This window comes from Sinocyclocheilus grahami, unplaced genomic scaffold (genome assembly GCF_001515645.1).
Source record: "Sinocyclocheilus grahami isolate Dianchi unplaced genomic scaffold, SAMN03320097.WGS_v1.1 scaffold1354.1, whole genome shotgun sequence".
Classification (NCBI taxonomy): domain Eukaryota; kingdom Metazoa; phylum Chordata; class Actinopteri; order Cypriniformes; family Cyprinidae; genus Sinocyclocheilus; species Sinocyclocheilus grahami.
Window position 1 is genome coordinate 162,395 of NW_015506533.1, and position 20,971 is coordinate 183,365.

At 37.3% G+C, this 20,971-nt stretch overlaps 2 protein-coding genes across 2 annotated transcripts; both read right to left on the reverse strand.

Moving 5' to 3' along the window:
* Nucleotides 1-4,295: 4,295 nt before the first annotated feature.
* On the reverse strand, nucleotides 4,296-14,091 carry rab3da (RAB3D, member RAS oncogene family, a). The gene is made up of 5 exons (XM_016255652.1): nucleotides 13,845-14,091; nucleotides 11,781-12,017; nucleotides 6,095-6,213; nucleotides 5,784-5,908; nucleotides 4,296-5,096 (listed from the first exon to the last, which is right to left on the reverse strand). Exons 2-5 carry the CDS (start codon nucleotides 12,015-12,017, stop codon nucleotides 4,909-4,911), a joined length of 669 nt encoding a protein of 222 aa, XP_016111138.1. The 5' UTR covers nucleotides 13,845-14,091; the 3' UTR covers nucleotides 4,296-4,908.
* A 1,737-nt stretch (nucleotides 14,092-15,828) lies between these two features.
* pld6 (phospholipase D family, member 6) lies at nucleotides 15,829-19,837 on the reverse strand. Its single transcript, XM_016255633.1, has 4 exons — nucleotides 19,767-19,837; nucleotides 18,648-18,835; nucleotides 18,116-18,339; nucleotides 15,829-16,645 (listed from the first exon to the last, which is right to left on the reverse strand). Exons 1-4 carry the CDS (start codon nucleotides 19,821-19,823, stop codon nucleotides 16,374-16,376), a joined length of 741 nt encoding a protein of 246 aa, XP_016111119.1. The 5' UTR covers nucleotides 19,824-19,837; the 3' UTR covers nucleotides 15,829-16,373.
* Between the last annotated feature and the right edge of the window lie 1,134 nt (nucleotides 19,838-20,971).

Genomic DNA, 20,971 nt, shown 5'->3' on the forward strand with positions numbered 1-20,971 from the left:
TATAAATATGTGCCTTTTTCGTCTTTTATTATCTTATTTGCCTTTTTAGAGCACTTTTAGCTGTGCAGTAGCACAGACGTTAACATTAGTTTAGCGGGGAAGGTTCAGAGGTTGCCAGATGTTTTCGTTAAAAAAAATCAAACTGATCGTAGTGCTCGGCCTATGTAATGCTGGGTACACACTAAAAGATTTTTAAAATCTTATAAGATCTTCAAAATGTGAGAGACCACAAACAGGAGGGGAAAAAAATCCTAGATTTAACCGTTTTGCTCCTATAGTGTGTGGTGTTTTCGGGGTTCCCAGCATAAGGCATCACATACAGTTGTCTTTTTAAAATCAATGTGGTGAACAACACACAGATGATCACACCACACTATAAATATGTGCCTTTTTCGTCTTTTATTATCTTATTTGCCTTTTTAGAGCTTTTAGCTGTGCAGTTGCACAGACGTTTACATTATGCTGGGTACACACCACAAGATAATCGGACTGATTTTGGGCCGATTTCTCCCCTTCCGACAATCCTAGGTAATGTCCCGATTATCTTGATGGTTCTAAAGATTATCTTATCAGATTTTCCTGTGTGGTGTGAGGCGTGTTAAGAGTGACTGAATCTGCTCGGAAAGAGCGTCGGAGGCGCCCCGATCGTGAATCGTAAATATTTAACATTTTGAATATTTACGATCAGAAATCCTGATGCGTGGGGGGAACATGCAGCACACCACACACTATAGGAGCAAGACAGTTAAATCTAGGATTTTGTTTTTTTCCTCATGTTTGTGGTCTCTCACATTTTGAAGATCTTATAAGATTTTAAAAATCGTTTAGTGTGTACCCAGCATTAGTTTCCCGAGGTTGCCAGATTTGCGTCAAAAAAATCAGCCAAATATCCATTCCAGGCGGAAAACTGCAGGCTTATAAATACTGTAAGACTTGGCAACACTGGAAGGCCCTGGCAAATCGCAGGCCGGATTTTCGCAGAAAAAAAAAAAGGGTTCAGTGAATCTGAAAATGCACACACTGGAAAAACTCCTACATAACGACTTTCTACTTGGAGACCTTGATATAAATGTAGCGGAGTAAAAAGTACGATATTTGTCTTTCAAATGTAGTGAAGTTGAAGTAGCAAGTTTCCAGAAAAAATAATACTCAAGTAAAGTACAGATACTCAAAAAGTGTCCTGAAGTACAGTACTCAAGTAAATGTACTTCGTTACTGTCCACCTCAAGTTGTAAATTCTTGACTAGATAAATTAACTAGCTGATGATCATTTATCAACACTTATCGGTAATTTAAATATATCTTTAGTCTGATCTGCTAGTGGTGCGTCCATTCAATTTATTTCACAATCGCTTTCTGTACGGGTGTCATCACATTTTTGTGGCACTAGAGGACTCTCTTCTGGCATAGTTAACGCATCTCATGGGCAAATGGAACAACAATAGCAGTTGTCAAATGTCCTTTGACTAACTAACCCACCGCCTTTCCTGTGTTCTCAGTTTGTGATTATGCTTTACTAGAGTACTTCTTCATTCTTCTACCACTCTCTTCAGGTCTGTTATTACAATGAGAAATCCCCTCTCTGTTTCTCTAGAAACTCTTTATCGGTTGTTTCTTTTTCCTTGACATTAAAGATACAAACAACAACTGTGTTAGAGTAGGTTAGTTTTGAATGATTTTGCCCCAAATATACCATATTCAATTCAGCTCAGCTTTAATCAAGTCAGAAATATCTCTTGTATATATTGCCAGATTGCAGGCTATTCCCCTGGAGTTGTTTTTTATTTTTTCATGGCGGATTTCTCATGATGATTATCATAGTTGACAGAGAAGTCAATCAGTGCCCTTCAGTGTAATTCTACATGTCTACAATTAATTCTAAAACAATTATTTTTTGTTATACATGATACTACATTTTTTACTTCAAAAAAATTAATCACACCGCGTGAACACATTTCTAACATTCACTTGTGTTACCGTAGGAACATGAAGGCAGACAGCTAAGTTTGAGAAAAGAAAAAAAAAAACATGGTTAGAACAGTTACTAAATAAATACTTTACAGTAAATAAACTTTAAACTAAAAACTTGATATTAAAAAATAAAACTTTTCGATGTAGAATGCATTTTAGAGTCTAATATTTTTACACCTTAAACCTAGAATTGACTAATTAACCCGGTCTAAAAGTATTGTTTGCACCTGTCAAATTCACTCAAAAAAAAAAAAAAAAAAAAATTTAAATTTGTGTCAAAGGAACTCTCATTTTGAGGAACTTACAGAATCAGGTACAGACAGAAAGACATACTCACATCAGTGTGATGCAGCCTGGCAGATCAGCAGCAATATCAAACAATCCCTGAGTGGAGAAGGGATTCTGGCATAAATGTGTCTTGGCAGCTCTTAAATGTTCTCACCCTTATAGAATGTGGTCACGCTCTTATTTTCCTGCTGTGCATTTCCCACCTACACAAGGTTCTTCTAGAGGTGCTAATGCTCACATCCTCAAAAGTATATAAGGTTCATGCAAAAGGAAATGCTGTACCATGCACAATGACCACAAGCATATGTCCTACAACAAAAGCAGGCAGGTCAACCACAAATGCAGATAAACTGATTAAAAAAGTGATCATCAATAGATACATCTGTGACCTCACACATTTTGTGTGTGTATAAACAGTGCCTTGCGTATATATTTTTATATAAAAAAAAAACTTGAATGATTCCATTGCATAAGTATTCACAGGGCAGTCCTTTGGGCGGTGCAACTGGTGCGGTCGCATCGGGCCCCTGCGCTTAGCTCAGGAGCATTCATATTGCTTGTAGATGTTACTACATTTCGAGTGAAGTTAACCTGTGGCAAATTCAATTGAATGTGTATGATTTGGAAAGGCACACATGTCTTAATAAAAGGTCTAACAGCTGATAATGTATATCAGAGCAAAAAACCAAGCCATGAGGACAAAATAACTGCCTGTAGAGCTCAGAAACAGGTCTGCGTCAAGCCACACATCTGTGGAAGAGTTCAGAACAAAAATCTGTTGCATTGAAGGGTCAGAGAAGTATGTAGTCTCTGTTACCCTTAATGGAAGAAGTTTGAAACAACCAGGACTCTTCCTAGAGCTGGCCTCCTGGCCAAACTGAGCAATTGATGGAGAAGGGCTTTGGTTTGAGTGGTGACCAAGAAGCTGATGGTCACTCTATTTGAGCTCCATGATGATATGTGGAGATAGGAGAAATCTACAGAAGGACAAACCTCACTGCAACACTCCACTGATCTGGGCTTTATGCTGGTGTGACCAAACTCAATCCTCTCCTCAGTGAGGACACATGAAAACACACTTAGAATTTGCAAAAAAAGCACTTAAAGGACCCTCAGACTGTGAGAAACAGTATTCTCTGGTCTGATGAACCTCAATTCCAAGCATCATATTGAAATTAATCCAGGCACTACTAATCACCTGCGGAGTACCATCCCAAAAGTAAAGTGTGCTGGTAGCAGCCTCATGCTGAGGGACTCGTCAGAGCAGAAGAAAAGCTCAATGCACCAAAATATCGAGATAGCCTTAATGAAAACCCAGTCCAGAGCATTCAGAACCTCAGACTGGGCAGAAGGTTCACCTTCCACCAGGACAATGACCCTAAGCACACAGCAAGTGTGGCTTACACTGTGTATACACCGGACACGACAGGTGTCGTGTCGTGCTGCGCCGCAACAGCTAAAGTCTGTCTACACTGGATGCGACAAAGTGACCGTTGAAAATAATTTGAAGTTTGTGTCAGTACGTCATAAATAGAACACAGCCGCAGTTTACTGTCGGGAATTTGTCACGCCGCATCCAGTGTAGACCGCATAATAGGTTCTATTGTATTTGTTGCGTTGCGCCGCACCGCTCGCGTCCGGTGTGGCCACGGTGTTATAGATAACTCTGTGAATGCCCTTGAGTGGCCCAGCAAGAGCCTGAGCTTGAACCCAATCAAATATTTTTGGAGAAACCTGAAAATGTGCATCTGAGTTTTTTTTTTTTGTAATAAATTTACAAAGTTGTGGCAATTCTGTTTTGCTTTGTCAGTATGGTGTATGGAGTGTAGATTGATGTGGGAAAAAAGTAATTTAAAGCAGTTTAACATAAGGCAGCAACATAACAAAACGTGAAAAAGGGGGTATGAATACTTTTGAAAGGCACTGTATATATAAACTATATATATATACGTGTGTGTGTGTGTGTAAAATGTTTATTTTTTTAATTCATTTATATATTTTTATAAATATATACATTATACAAATACTCCTTTAGTGTCCACAGGGAAGCAAATTTATTGTTTTTAAAGCAAATGGCAAAGACCAATATAATATGACTTGCTTTGAAACAAGTAACAAAAACTATGAAGACTGACAATCATTTCCAGAGCAGTCCTAAAATGTTTATCGCCTATAACGAAGTAAAACAATGATCTTGCATCCATTAAAATAATCTGTATACATTTCAAAGCTACGTCACAATGACGACCAGATGCATTTTATCTGAGCATGTTGTAAACAGAACAGACACTGCAGTAGTTTGAAACTCTCCTAAAACGTTGAGCATTCAGTTAAGACTTTGGCATGTGATTTTCTGATTTCTGCAGTTTCATGCAGTATTTTCCCGGCTGTTCTCGTCATGATGTCACAGTTCAGTGTATTAGCAGCCACACATCACACTGAGGGAAACCCATCCCTGAGGGGCCTGTCTATGTGACTCAAATGATTCATTTTAAGGGGCTTATGCCGTATTCTTACTGTCTGGATGGCATTTCATACTATATATTGGCTGTCTCTCTTCCGGTATACGTGTGTTAGAGCGAGAGAGGGAGTGTGTGCATGTGTGTGAATGTTTGCCTTCAGGGATGAGTGTTTGCTGAGAGACGATCATTAACATCCACAGCTGCTCTGTGCATCAGGGGGCATGTCTTGCAGACTCGGGCCTTTGTGATTGGTTAACATGCTCGGGTCTCCATCCAAGCTCTCGTTCATTTTGTCACAGATGATATCGACCAGCCGCTCAAACACCTGCTTGACGTTAATGTTATCCTTCGCACTGGCCTCGAAAAACTGGAAGCCTGCAAAAAGACGGCAGAGAAAGAGAGAAAAAGTGAAAGAGATATAGAGTCATACAATAAGTATGAAATTTGACAAATATTGTATTTAAATAAAACTGTATCATTTACTAACCCCAACGTATTATTTTTACAATCAGAATAAATACATTATTCACATATAATTAACAGTCAGCTGATGTGGATAATTTAAAAAACAGCAAATATTAGCTGACCAATAATTATAAGTGAATGTATTCTGCTTGTAATAATGACATTTTTGTAAGTTTGTCTGTTTGGCCGATATGTGGGACTTTTATTTTGACAGACAAATAAAGGACCTATTCTCCATCTTCCAATTTCTTTTTTAAATCAAATAATTTTTCTAATTGATTTATTTTCATTTTTTAAATACTATGTAAAATAACTATACATGTAATTACAGAAATTGTCATGCATGTGTTATTTGCTATCTTTAAATTGAATAGTGTGATATCATAAATATACATTTTATATCAGCCATAAAAAAAATCCATACTGGTCGATCACTACCTACAGTATAACACTACACTACATATCTAAAACAAAAAATCTAAAAATGTAATAGCCAATAAGAATTTTTTTTTCAGGGATTGCAAAAAAGTTCATTTTGGAACCTCCATTTACAGGCTTGTGTGTGTGAATGTTGTTTTTTATTGTCCTGTAACATGCCTAGCTCATTAGCCAGTCTCTCTCCATCCTCTCTGGACACCAGTCTGTCGTCCTCCATATCACATTTGTTTCCCACCAGAATCACCTGAGCGTTGTCCCACGAGTACGTTTTAATCTGAGTTGCCCTGGAAAACACACACACACACACACAGAAATTCAGTCAGTTTCATGCTCATGAGCGCCCCCTTGGAGGTCGTTATGAAATGTGTGGAACTTTAAAAATTAACATTTGACCTTTCAATCACTCCCACTACCTGTGGTCATAGCAGGACCTCTGACTCTAGGACTATAAATAAAGAAAGTAAACTCACCAGTCTTGCACAGCGTAGAAGGAGTCTTGGTTAGTGATGTCGTACATTAGCAGGAAGCCCATGGCCCCTCTGTAGTACGCTGTGGTAATAGTGCGGTACCTCTCCTGCCCTGCTGTGTCCTGAGGAACAACATACAAGAAATACAGCCATTAACGTCTCTTTTCGCTATTCCTTTAGGTCAATAAATACACACACACAAAGTCCAATAGTAGAGAGTGCGTCTCGGGGTTCTGGTGCTGTAAGGTCAAGGTGCTCTCTGGTCTAGGGTTTATAATAGTCCATCAAAGAATACTTCAGAATGACCATGGCACTCTTGTGAATTAAAAAGCCTTTATTATCAAATGGCTACATCCAAGAAATCTAAAAACTCTCCAACGCGTTTCGGCACAAGCCTTCTTCAGGGAGCGCAAACAATAAGCCACACACACTCATAACTTATATCTAAAAGCATTTTTTCTTAAATCACTGTACAGCAGAAACCCTGCTGAAACAAGCGTTCATTGCTTTGTTTAGAGTCAACCTCATATTATTATTTAAAATGATTCGCTGCTGTTAATTCTTGTTAGTATAGAGTCTAATATTCCAGTAGAGCACTGACTTTGAAAAAGTGGGATATTTCACCATTAATTATGTGCAACAAAAAAAACTATATTAGTGAAGTGACATGTGGCCAAGTATGGTGACCCATACTCGGAATTAGTGCTCTGCATTTACCCATCCAAAGTGCACACACACACAGCAGTGAACACACACAAACCGTGAACACACACCCGGAGCAGTGGGCAGCCATTTATGCTGCGGCGCCCAGGGAGCAGTTGGGGGTTCGGTGCCTTGCTCAAGGGCACCTTGTCGTGCTATTGAAGGTGGGAGAGAGCGCTGTACATTCACTCCCCCCACCAACAATCCCTGCCGGTACGAGACTCAAACCCACAACCTTTGGGTTATGAGTCCGACTCTCTAACCATTAGGCCACGACTTCCCCATATCCCCTATATCATAGTGCATCAAAAAATGTATATAATATAAAATCACACACACATATATATATATATATATAAAATATAATATTATATAGAGACTCATACGGTTTAATGCAAGTAAAATATCTAAAACATAAAATATCTAGTTAAAAATGTTTACCACACTGCTTTTCACATTATTAATTTAGCAAATTGTAATATTTGTCATCTTTATAAAACCTGATGGCTAAACAAAAAGTTGTGTTTAAAAATCGCAGCAATACTGACAATGTTGGATAATTTCATAATTTCAAGTCAATGAAAAATATAAATATTTGACAATTTGCCTAATTTCTGTCAATATAAAATGTACGTTATGTGTAAATAAAAAAAGAAACTAACTAATCAAGTAAATGCAATGCAAACAAAGCAGAGTCAGAGGTTTAGAGTTTAACAGCCACGTTAATGTGGTAACTAGGCAACGTTTGATTAGTTTCCATGATACTGAGAAGCCTTGACTTGATTTAGAATGCTGTGACCTCACCTATGAAGATAACCATGGTAACCATTGGTTCAGGCAGCTGTTCGAGGCTTGTATATATGCATGTATTGTATTTTAGGGGAAGAGCCGAATTCAGACTAATGGGAGCTTGACAAAAGCCTCAGCCCCTTAAATGAGATAAAATGTGCCACCTGCCCTTCACACACACGCATGACGACTTCAGAACAAAGACAAGTCAATCATATCTATAAACATTATGCCTACTGTGAAAGATCTTAAAGCAAGCCTTGGAGTCAGGAAATGTCAATGACATTTTAATTCAACATCCCTGACTGTGTCAATAATACAGAATGTTCAGAGCTCTGATGACTAATCTAATGTAATGTATAATATTTGCTCTTCCTTCATAGCAAAATGACTAAAATTACTTTCGTCATTGTTTTAAAATCAAGAACTCCTCCTTTAAGTAAACAGAGAAATGTAAAAGTGAACACGCACATATAAAGTACTTTCCACAAATAAGGTACACTTTGGTGTCCAAAGAGTTTATAAAAAGCACTGGACGCATAAATCCCATTTGTGTTACAGGAACTAAAGAATATTAGATCAACTATTATACACACCTTAAGCTCTTTTAATGAGGATTTGCACCTTTTGAAATGAACTTGTAGATTAAAATCATACAAGAATGGTGTTATTTTGATCAAATAAATAATAATAAAAAAATAAAACAAAATTGAAAAATATAAAAATTCTAATTAACTGTATTAATTAATTAGACATAATATTTACATTCACTGACAATTTATTCAAAAAGAACGAATGAATAAATAATAATAATAATAATAAACGCATACATTTGAACACTTTAAGGCCCTATTTTTCACCTTATTAGTGGAACGTTTAATAATAAACTTGCATGTATGGAGACACAAACATTATTGACTTACTTCATACTGCACATTCTCATTGCTAGCAATATAGTCAATAAAACTGATTATTAACTAAACATCTCCAAACACTTAGTCAAGAGAAAAGTCTCTGTGTCTTCCCCACCCTCTAAATACACACACACACACACACATCACAAGGCTTGGCCTGCGCTCTTGGATCTCAATGCTTAATGCAAATAATAAAATGCAACTAAGCATACAACCTTGCAAGAGAATAAAATAAATAGATAGATTTAGAAGAAAACTGCATTTAGACTACATTAAGTATGGATTCACAGGGAAATTGCATTTGCATGCAATTCAAGTTTTTGTCTAATAAACTTGTACGGTAAACATATTTGATATTGTAAATAAATAAATAAATAAATACACCCATGCATTGGGTCGTCACTTGATATCCAATGTAAAATGTGCATCCTAAAGTGAAACCTCTGATCTAATGTATGATAAAGCATCAGTGTAATATGATACATCAATTGGGACTGTGCCATCAGTGGTGCATCAGCCTATCAGACTTGACATGATGCCGTTTTTACATACAACTTTCACTTGGCTAATGATAAAAATATGGTGAAAAATATACATAAATAAAAAATACCCAAGAAAGCTGAATATCATAAAGACTTGATGGTGGACTCTATTGACTTGGGCCATAAAACAACACCCTAGCAATACATTACAATGTGCCAAAAACATACCAAATATCACAGCAATCACTGTCCAGGTACCAAACCAAACTAGGCGTGCATGTAAAAAGCTATAGTTGCTCTATTCTAGTCAGTCTCAGACCACTGCAGTCAGAGCCGAGTTGTTCTATGGTGGGTTATCAACACATAAGTGCATTCTGGGAAAACCATACTCAACACCTCTGAGGTGCTCACCCACTTCCTTTCATCAACAGAAAGTGCTGTCGCTTCGTCTGTCGAGGATGTCTGCGGCTGCGAACTGGCGCACAGCAATAACAATTAAAATTACAGTGTCAGAATTTACAGAATGTAACTGTATATTTCACTTAGAACTAGGGCTGCACGATTATGACAAAAATCATAATTGTCGATTATTCCCTTGAAATTGTAATTGCGATTATTAATTATGATTATCACAGTTGACATTGAATGATGTTTATACCATTGTTTGACGCAACTGCATGCCGTATTTTTATATGAAAATAAACAAGCTGAAAACACTCTAACTGAAAAACTTTTAGTGCTTTTCAATAGTAGTAAGTTTCAAATGTCAAATATACATCGGATTGGTTTCTTCTTTAAATTATAAAAAAAGTAAAAATATGAATGGTATTATAATGTTATACTAAAATTAAAACAATGGAAAAACCCTTAAGATAACATGTAGAAAAAAAGGCATCTTAAGCACGCAGAATAACATAAGTGGACTTTGAACGATTACGTAATTGTGGCATCCATAATTGTAATCGCGATTAGAAATTCGATTAATTGAGCAGCCCTACATAGAACTACACTCTTGGCAGGACTGGGCAGTTGATATCTTGGTATTGATTTAATTAGTGATTCAGAGCAGAGGCAGATGCATGGCTGGTCTGGATGGTCAAAAAGCACACCCAATTTGATTTTATGGCTTTTATTTTCTAAAGGTTGCCTCAAAATGGATTTGGCCTTGTGTGTGTGTGTGTGTGTGTGTGCTTGCTTCACAAATAATGCATCAAATGATGGGGCCATCTGCTTTGGGTCATTCTGGATGTTTTGTAACAATAACCTTCATTGCTGAAACACACACCTCACCTAGATTATCTTGATCAAGGTATCAGTAAGTCATGCTGACATATGATAAGCATATCCTCTTTTCACCACATTTGACTTTGGCAATAACATTTTTTAAGAATCGTAACGGAGTAAAGTCACAAAATTATTCTTCCGAAATAACTGCAATGACACAGAATGCATTACAACTATGGGAACCAAAAGCGTTGCACCAAATGTCTCACAGAGTACTGCAGTCGGGATCTAGAAGTAAAAAATCCTATTCATTTTCTCCATAGGGGAACTGATTTTTAAAAATAACTTATAAACCTTTTAAGATAGACCTACTTTGAGGTGGTTAATCAATGGTATTTGCTTCTGTTGAAGCCATCAGCCTACATTTAAACCAATTTTTTTCTTAAATAATTGTAAAAATGTCATATTCAATGTGGACTGTATTTCTTTCCCTCATTAAAGCAGTTAAGTACACAGTCTTGTACTTTTGTCTTTTGTCTGACTTTCAAATACTTTTTTGCTTGAAATCAAAATTTTAAATGGTTTATGGCTTATAACTGTTTAATGAAACCCTATGGGAAAATGAATAGGAAGTTAAGGCCTTGTCACCAGGGTTGCCAGGTCTGTGAAACAAAACCAACCCAATTGCTTTTTTCCGCTTAGTCGTGGGTCCACTCCATCGAAATCGCATTCCCGGAGGTGGAAGAGAAATCTGTGTATCATTCAATCATTCGTTTTTTTATTTAATATTGAAAGTAGAAAAATGAGAAAACGGCTCCTTTTTCGTTTTTTCGTTTTTATCCAAAAAATTAAAAACAAGAATTCAGCTTAAATTTTCGTTTTTCGTTCATGGGTGGAAAAATGAATAAACTGCTTGAATATTCAATTTCTACATGTGGGCGGGAATTAAACACCCCTTTCTGCTGATTGGTCAGCCGAAGATCAAACCATGCCATCATCAGTATTTTTCGGAAAAAAACAAAAAAACAAAAAAAGAGCCATTTTCTAATTTTTCTACTTTCAATATAAAATCAAAAAACGAATGATCGAATGATACACGGATTAAGAGAGATCACTTTAATCCACGGACTAAAAAAAACAACCCACAGCAACAGTGTAAAAGTAGCCCAATTCCTGGACTTGGCAACCCTGTCGTTTACACCAAGAAAGATAACTATAAAAATAACAATAATGATAACTAAATTAGCAAGGGACGATAATGTTCTGTTTATTTTAAGCGCACGCTGCAGTTTTGTCATCTGCCGCTTTAAATGCTCAAGCGCATAAAAAGCAAGATGGATTCTGATTGGCTGTCATTGTTTTTTTCATTCATCAGCTAGAAAAAAAATCCTTCTGAAAATGATTCCAACAACATCACTCTGTATCGTTATCATTATGGTTGTGGTGTGGCACACTATTCTCCGCAAAACATCAATGCAATTAGTCTAGATCTTGAATGAACAGATATTTTTATAAATACTACTCACCATCCTCATTTTAACTATTGAATAACGCCAATGTCCCATCTTTCAAACTCACCCATATTTGCAGTTTGACCCGTTTCTCGTTACGGTACACCGTTTTGACTTTAAAGTCGATGCCGACCGTGCTGACAAACGCAGAGGTGAAGGAGTCGTCAGCGTAACGGAACAGAAAACTAGTTTTTCCCACACTGCTGTTGCCAATGATGAGCAGCTTGAACATGTAGTCAAAATTCTGATCGGCTACATCCTTCTGCACCTGCGCCTGCTGATGGGTATCATTGGCCGACGCCATCTAGAGGGGTGGAAATGTAAGACAGACAAGCTATATAGTCACCATTTAGAATGAAAGTAAATAATAACATTTGTCAAACAAAAGAAAACCACCTTCATATGTCAGGCTCTGAGGCTCTGATGTGCCCCCTTTGCCCATTTAACTGAAGCCCTGTTGATACTCTGATACTCTACTATGTAGTTAAAGTATTCTTCCAGCAGTGTCATCTATCTATCTATCTAACTTTCTTTGTACATCAGACATGCTGAGTGAGGATCTTTCCTTGATTAAGAGCCATTACAGCCGAGACCAGCTCAGCACAATTGATTCTGGCCATAAAAACAGTACTTAAAGTGGGAAGCACATAATGAGAATACCTTCAGGAAGAGTTCACAAAATAAAAATATTTATTTTGTGTAAACTTTGTTACTCAGTGCTATTTTAGTATTATATACTTACTAGTATTAATAATTTGAATTAGCATTTATTTTTATTTTTGGTTTATATTTTGTTTTAGCCATTTTTATTCATTACATAAAAATATCTTTTATCTATATTTCATATTCATTTCAGTTTGTGTTTTAGTACTTTTATTTCAAGTTTAATTGCAGTTAGTACGTTTTTTTTCTGATTATTTATTTCAGTTTTATTTAAATGAACAAAAATGGGACCCTGGACCACAAAACCAGTCATAAGGGTCAATTTATTGAAATTCAGATTTATACATCATTTGAAAGCTGAATAAATAAGCGTCCATTGATGTATGGTTAGGATAGGACAATATTTGGCCGAGATACAACTATTTCAAAATCTGGAATCTGAGAGTGCAAAAAAAATCTAATTATTGAGAAAATCGCCTTTAAAGTTGTCCAAATTAAGTCCTTAGCAATGCATATTACTAATCAAAAATTAAGTTTTGATATATTTACGGTAGGAAATTTACAAAATATCTTCATGAACCATGAACTTTACTTACTATCCTAATGATTTTTGGCATAAAAGAAAAATCAATAATTTTGACCCATATACTGTATCGTTGGCTATTGCTACAATGCGCCTTACGACTGGTTTTGTGGTCCAGGGTCACAAATGTTCTCTAAAGTTTTAGTTTCAGTACAATCAATGTCCTAAACAATGACAATGCTGGTACGACTGAAGTTTTTCTGTGAAAAATGACAAATCCCAGTCTGTTCATCACACAAGCTATCGTATGACTTGAAATACAGCTCATATATCATATGGATTACTATTATAGTATTTTATGGCCCTTTTTTGAGGCTGACAGACTTAATGGAAGCGCTTAATGGAAAAGAGCAGCATTAAGACTCTTCGAAAAATCTTCATTTCAGAAAAATGAAAGAAACCCTCCAATAACATGTGACTTTTTTTTTAAACTAAACAAGTATTAACATCCTGCTCAAACATATGAGAAAGAGGTGATCACATCTACACCTGTAAGCACCTGAAGAGGGACTTACCAGGATATGACACACCTTACACATATGAATGAACACAATGCCAAAAGTTAGTTTACTTAAATTAGTGCCAAAGTGACTCTATGCAATTGTAAATAAAATGATAAGGAATCTCTTTTGCACAGGCAAAGATAAAGATTAGATGCCATGTTAGATTTGATCTGATGCAGTATCAGCTTACATCTGTAAATCAAACACACTCAGAAAATATTCATCTGAGCATGCCAACTGCATTTTGGGATTAAAAGGGACACGCAACGGCTCTAATCGTGCTTCCATATGGACATCTTTCTTGGGCTACATCTCTCTTCTGTAAGCAAGTAAAGAAAAAAAATGCGTATCCTTCGGGCACAAACATAACTGGGTGACTAACCTTATCCGGCTGTTCTTAGAGGTGGTTATTTTATTCTGTAAAGTTGATGTTGCGCTTTTTCTCAGCTGTTTTCGGACATTCAGTCCTCGCAGATCCAGTTTCACTTTTCCCGCAAAACACACTGGAAAGGGTCCACTCGCCTTATCGGTTTAATAGCCGACCATTCCCTTCCCTAAAGAGGGGCGTTGCAAAACCAGACGCTTGATGACTGCAGCGACCTGGCTGTCGACCAGTCTTTATTTGTGCTGACGGCTCGTCGAAACTGCGACGGCTGTTTCCAGATCAGTCAGCGGCCCTGGCGAGCGTCCAGCCTGCACTTACAGAGCAACCAATCAACAGGTCCCCTGTCAGCCACACAGCAGCAGTATCTTCGAGATTTACATACGGGGCATTCTGTCAAACGGGGGTCATAAGCGTTTTTAAATGATGATATAAACACACACACACACACACACAGACACACCCCCACACACACACACACACACACAGACACACCCCCACACACACACACACACACACAGACACACCCCCACACACACACACACACACACAGACACACCCCCACACACACACACACACACACAGACACACCCCCACACACACACACACACACACAGACACACCCCCACACACACACACACACACACAGACACACCCCCACACACACACACACACACACAGACACACCCCCACACACACACACACACACACAGACACACCCCCACACACACACACACACACACAGACACACCCCCACACACACACACACACACACAGACACACCCCCACACACACACACACACACACAGACACACCCCCACACACACACACACACACACAGACACACCCCCACACACACACACACACACACAGACACACCCCCACACACACACACACACACACAGACACACCCCCACACACACACACACACACACAGACACACCCCCACACACACACACACACACACAGACACACCCCCACACACACACACACACACACAGACACACCCCCACACACACACACACACACACAGACACACCCCCACACACACACACACACACACAGACACACCCCCACACACACACACACACACACAGACACACCCCCACACACACACACACACACACAGACACACCCCCACACACACACACACACACACAGACACACCCCCACACACACACACACACACACAGACACACCCCCACACACACACACACACACACAGACACACCCCCACACACACACACACACACACATATATAAAATAAATATTGCTGTCAAACGATTAATCGCGATTAATCGCATCTAAAACAAAAAATGTTTGTTAACATAATATACGTGTGTAGGCTATACTGTGTACATTATGTATAAATAAATACAAACACATGCATGTATATATTGAAGAAAAATATGCTGTGTTAATCGCGATTAATCATTTGACAGCACTAAAAATAAAAAAAATAAAAAACCTGTAACAAGGTCAACAGTTTTATTACATAATTAAGCTTAAGCTTTTTGGCCAATGTCATGAATATACACCATGCCTTTTTATAAGAATTTAAAGCTGGCATTTCTACAAATATCCACTTTTCAATGACCAGTTATGTACTATATAAATACCTGACAGTTATTTACCAGTTAATCAGCTATTTACTATATAAATAATTTATATAATACATACAAATGATATATATATATATATATAAAATAAAAAAAACTGTAACAAGATCAACAGTTTAATTACATAAGCTTTTTGGCCAATGTCATGAATATACACCATGCCTTTTTATAAGAATTTAAAGCTGGCATTTCTACAAATATCCACTTTTCAATGATCAGTTATGTACGATGTAATTAAATACCTGACAGTTTTTACCAGTTAATCAGCAATTTACTATATAAATAATTTATAAAATATATAAAAACAAAATAAAAAAATATTTATTTGAAATAATAACAAAACAACTATTTATTTAATGCACTGTTTAAACTTTATTCAAAAGGAAACCCCAACATTAAACTCAGGAAATAAGAAGTTATTTTTATCATTTCTCTTTTTTGTTACCTTTTTTAAAAATTTAATATTCAGGTGCACATACAGAAACAAGCTTATCTAAAATCTTCTAGTCACAAAAGAGGAACACAAAAGGCGAGTGCCATCAGGAATTGAGCAATCAAAGGCACGGCTATGAAAAGCACACTCACAGGTTTCAGCTTGCTTTACACACTGGATTTTTATAATCAGAGATATTATTTTAGCAGATGGGTTTACTTGAACTAGTTTTTACTTAAACTAGGGCACATCTTAAAAAAGTTATATTAACTGAACTAAGTCAAATTGAAATAAATAACCTTTCAAGCCCACATTTGCATAAAAAACTGGAAAATTGTCATTAAGAGTCGGACAAACAGTCAGAAGAAAGAAAACTAGCTTTCAACTTCTAAAAAGTAATCTTGACAAATAAAATGAACTCCTTCATGTAGAACTATGTAATGTAAACCAAAAAAAAAAAAAGCAAATGTAAAGCCCTATCCGTCCTTACAAGTCTTTATATTTAGCTGCTCATTAGTGCATTGAGGTTTGTGATTGGCTGGATCGTTGGCCTCCCACAGCTTCTGGAACTCCTGCTGATAGGGCCCCATGAGCTCCGGCTCCTCCGTGACCATGACGTTTTCTTTGTTGCTCTGGACTGCAGTTAGGGTCCAGTTAAGGGAGCCAGTGATCAGTTTCCTGCCATCCACCAATGCAAACTTATGGTGCATATGAACAGCTGAGCTCATCTCATGCCTCACACAGATGCCTGTAACAGAGGTCAAAAACAGATCGGAAACTAGCAATTAGCTCCAAATCCTCTTGCAAATTAACAACAGATGCGACTTCGACATCTGTCAAACCCCTCCATGAATCATCTAGATCCTTTAAGTCTGCTCTAATGCATCATCACAGTCCGCAGTAGCCGGGTGTAACAGCTTGCAGAAGTTACAGCAGTGTGTACTGAAATAACAAAGGTTGAGCCAGACAGAACTTGTGTGAGCTGTGTGGCTGTTGTTATCTATGTAAGAATGACAGTTTTTACTACCTGCAACAGTCGTGCAAGTTCTGACTGTAAACCCTTTCATAATGCATACCACAGAGTTGTGAGGACAGGCCCGTGCTAAATATAATGATAAGGTTTATGAAGTCAGTAAAAACCTTGAAAAATGAGGGAATTGTTTTTCTTTTTTTAAATTTTAGATTTTTTTTTTATTCTTAGAATTTTTTTAAATGTTATTTTTTTATTCTTAGAACTTTAGAATTTTATACATTTGAAATAAAAATTTAATTAATGAAGATTAATAACGTCTTACGTCACAGACATTATAGACATAAGACATTTTCATAGACAAGAGAATTTGTTTAAAAAAAACCCAACATTAAATTCTTAAATTCTGAAAAAAATTAAAAATAAATATATGTATATATATATATATATATATATATATACAGCCGTTCAAAAGTTTGGGATCAGTAAGATTTTTAATGGAGTCTCTTGTGCTCATCAAGGCTGTATTTATTTGATCTAAAATACAGAAAAAAATGTAATATTGTGAGATATTATTTCAATTTCTAGTATGGGTTTTCTGTTTTAATATACTTTAAAATATAATTTATTTCTGTGATGCAAAGCTGAATTTTCAGCATCATTACTCCAGTCTTCAGTGTCACATGATCCTTCAGAAATCATTCTAATGTGCTGATTTATTATCAGTGTTGGAAACAATTGTGCTGCTTCATGGTTTTTTTTTTTTTGGGAAACTGATACTTTTTTCTGGATTCTTTTATTAATAAAAAGTTAAAAAGCATTTAACATTTTTTTTAACAGCATTTATTTAAAATTAAAATCTTTTCTAACAATATGAGTCTTTACTATGAATATATATACAATGGTGGCCAAAATGATTAGAACAACTAGTACATTTCCAAACATTAATTTTGCCATTAATTGTAATAATCAAGTGAGATTTTGATCCAGTGCTGATCTCATCATCATCATCATCATCATCAGTCTGTCTGGAATGACATGAAGAAACAGAACAAACTGAGACAGACTAAATCCAGAAAAACTGTGGCAACGTCTCCAAGATGCTTCAAGAAACCTACCTGCAAACTGAGACAGACTAAACGAATGTTTGGAAATGTAAACTGATATTTTCTACTGACACACTACAGCAAAAAATGGAAATAACGGACTTAAAACCATTTTACCCAACCCATTTATTCAACAACACACCTGCCTTACGGAGGGCACCGATCTGAGATCCAGTGATGGTCATGTAGTCTCTGTCCGTAACCACTCGCACAACAACTCCCCATTTGTGCAGCAGGAGAATCGCCCTGCTCAGCTCCATGTGAGAGAAGGAGAACACACACAGGTCCAGTGACATACGTGCAGAGAGGAGATGCACGAGGAGCCTGGAGAAGGACGTCTCAACCCCATGGGGAAGGGGACATGCACTGAGGGTGGACAAATGAGTTGTTTTCCACATTATTGCACATAAAAGCTCCTTGCACACTGAGTCTGAAATTTTCATATGCATTTTTTTTCGTATTCGTCATCCGTTCCTATCAAAATCCTTGCAACGGATGCGAAAATGCAGAAAATCGAAACTGATCATATTTATTTATTTTTTTTATGTCAGAAAGTTTCGGAGGCAGTGTGTAAACGTGAGGTCATATTTATATTTAACATGTGAAAATTTCAGATGAGAATTTCAGTCTCAGTGTGCAAGGACCGTAAGATTAGAAAAAGCTGATCAAACTACCAGGGGAAATGTTTATGGCGTATGAAGAGGTGCTCAACGCAGACTTGAGGTGAAGGGAAGAACAGAACTTCTTTCAGGGGCCCGCGAGAGTCTCTCAGACGCCGCATCAGCCAGTTTAGCCACTCCACCCCCAGAACCAAAGCTACGGCTCCCAGCCCTAACACCTTCATCAGCTCTTTAAATGACATCTGAGAAACAGAGAGAACGGATTAGAAAGTGAAGCAGCGTTATATTACACTTTATGAACAATAAAAAAAGAGACCGTACATTCCTGAAGTTGAACATTTTGTTCTACCGTTCTATTAACCACAATTGGGATCACAAACTCTCAACCAGACATTTTCCCAAATCAGGGCCGTTGTCAAAGCCAACAGGTCCTGTAAGGATGGAGCCCACCCACAGAAATGCTATTAATTTTATCCATGTTGCAATTATTGCTCAGGTACTTTTCAGGTCTGATTCTGCAATCAAATGCTTTTGTATAATTACCACTTAATTGTATTCCAGTTTCAGTAAACATTCATCTTACTACTTGGTTGCAGTCGTATCACCTAAATAATACACCTCAAAACAATATTTATATTTATATGTACATTTATATTTAAAGGTACAAGACTAACTAACTAACACAGTTATGTGGGAAATCGGTAGCCAGGTACGATTGTAGTTTATTTGACAAAAATAGGCCTACTTTACAACTGCAACATATAAAGTACAGGCTATTAATGTTCCCTGTTCGTTTAAAGCAAATAATAATAATAATAAATACTTCACTGCGAAATGGCTTGATTGACCAATGAGAAGAAAGCATCCCAGAGCGTTGTATAGGCTAGTACTTTGAAACGTTAGCATAATGTAATTGATTATTTTTGCACATCTATCCTAATCTCCGAAATTATAAATCGTGGCAATCACATAAAAACGGACATATATGACGAAATAATTTATTTACAGCGTGTTTTAATGTGTAATTTACACTTCTTTGACAACACAGCGTTTCAGAAAAGTGACTAACATAACACATTTTAAACTTGTACTTTTTTGTAATTCACCCAGGTGCGTATTTTGTTACGAAACGCTTTTTATAGCACAAAATGTGAGAATGTTTTGATATAATACCTGTTGAGACATGTCTGCCAACCTCAGGTGACAACTAGAAGCACGTGCCACGTGCATGTTCTGTTCAAGGAGAATCGCTCTAATGAGTCGGATCTTATCAAAGAATCGGTTGAAGAGGTTCATAAAAGAGGACTTACTAAGGTAAAAGGTAAAAGCTAAGAGCGACATAGTGGGCGTCTGGAGTGAAAGTAGGATTTAATGGATGGGTCAAAATATAAGTTAAATGAAACATACTGTAATTAGTTTATGGTTTGAAAGTTTTATCAAAGCATTGGTTTTAATTAAATTAGCAGCATTTAGATTCTATTTTATATTATTGATATTAACGTAGGCACAAAAACATTATAAACAACAATATATGCTCACACCTGTCATGATCAACAAGTGGGGACCGTGATGACGTTATGCGTCACGGCTTAACATATGATGCGATTTCAAGTTTTCCTTTCTCTTTGGAGCGTTACAAGCTCTTGGTGCATAAAGAAGATCTGTAAAGTTGCAGACTAAAGTCTCAAATCCAAAGAGATATTCTTTATAAAAGTTAAGAGTCAACCACACCTACCTAAAACGGCTCATTCTAACACGCCCCCACATGTCTATGTCACTATGTGGGAAGATTTGCATAACGCCGCCCAAATGTTCACGCAAAGAAAGAAAGCGTAACTTTTATTCTCGCTGTAGCCGCCGGCGCTATGTTGTGGAGATGCTGTGTTTCGTTGTGAAAGCGAAACTACTTTGTTTGGTCTTCCAAAAGAGGACGATATCTGCTTCGTCATGCCTGGAGCTGATCCGTGCTGGTCGCTGAGGAAATACATCAACTTTGCGCTGTGGATCACCGGATCGGCTTTCACCGTGGACGAAGCGGAGTCCAGCCCGGGGTCGTCACATGTGGTTGCCGCAAGCCTCCTTCGTCGAATTCGCTGGCCGCGCCGTTCTCAAGCCGGATTTACAACACTGTTCCAGAACACTTCAACCCAAATATTCAGACGTTTCCTGATCTGCCGGCTGTTCTGACTCATAGACTGTAAGTACGTTTTTTATATTTAAAGAATTTGCCACTGACGATTCAAACGCGAGTTTTGAGCAGTGTAGAGTAGCACTTGTTGTTTGTCATTTCTCCGATCACAAATGCAGACATGGTTTTATGTTTACGCGGCGCGATGCAACGCAACGCGAAAAAGACAGTAAGTCATTATAATCCGTAA

Coding starts and splice junctions, on each gene's coding strand:
- rab3da (XM_016255652.1), bottom strand. CDS start 12,017: ATGGCGTCGGCCAATGATACCCATCAGCAGGCGCAGGTGCAGAAGGAT. Junction 6,214..11,780: donor GGGTCAAACTGCAAATATGG/GTGAGTTTGAAA, acceptor GTTGTTCCTCAG/GACACAGCAGGGCAGGAGAG. Junction 5,909..6,094: donor TTCTACGCTGTGCAAGACTG/GTGAGTTTACTT, acceptor TGTGTTTTCCAG/GGCAACTCAGATTAAAACGT.
- pld6 (XM_016255633.1), bottom strand. CDS start 19,823: ATGCACGTGGCACGTGCTTCTAGTTGTCACCTGAGGTTGGCAGACATG. Junction 18,836..19,766: donor TGGCAGACATGTCTCAACAG/GTATTATATCAA, acceptor TCTGTTTCTCAG/ATGTCATTTAAAGAGCTGAT. Junction 16,646..18,115: donor CGGTGCCCTCCGTAAGGCAG/GTGTGTTGTTGA, acceptor CCTCTGTTACAG/GCATCTGTGTGAGGCATGAG.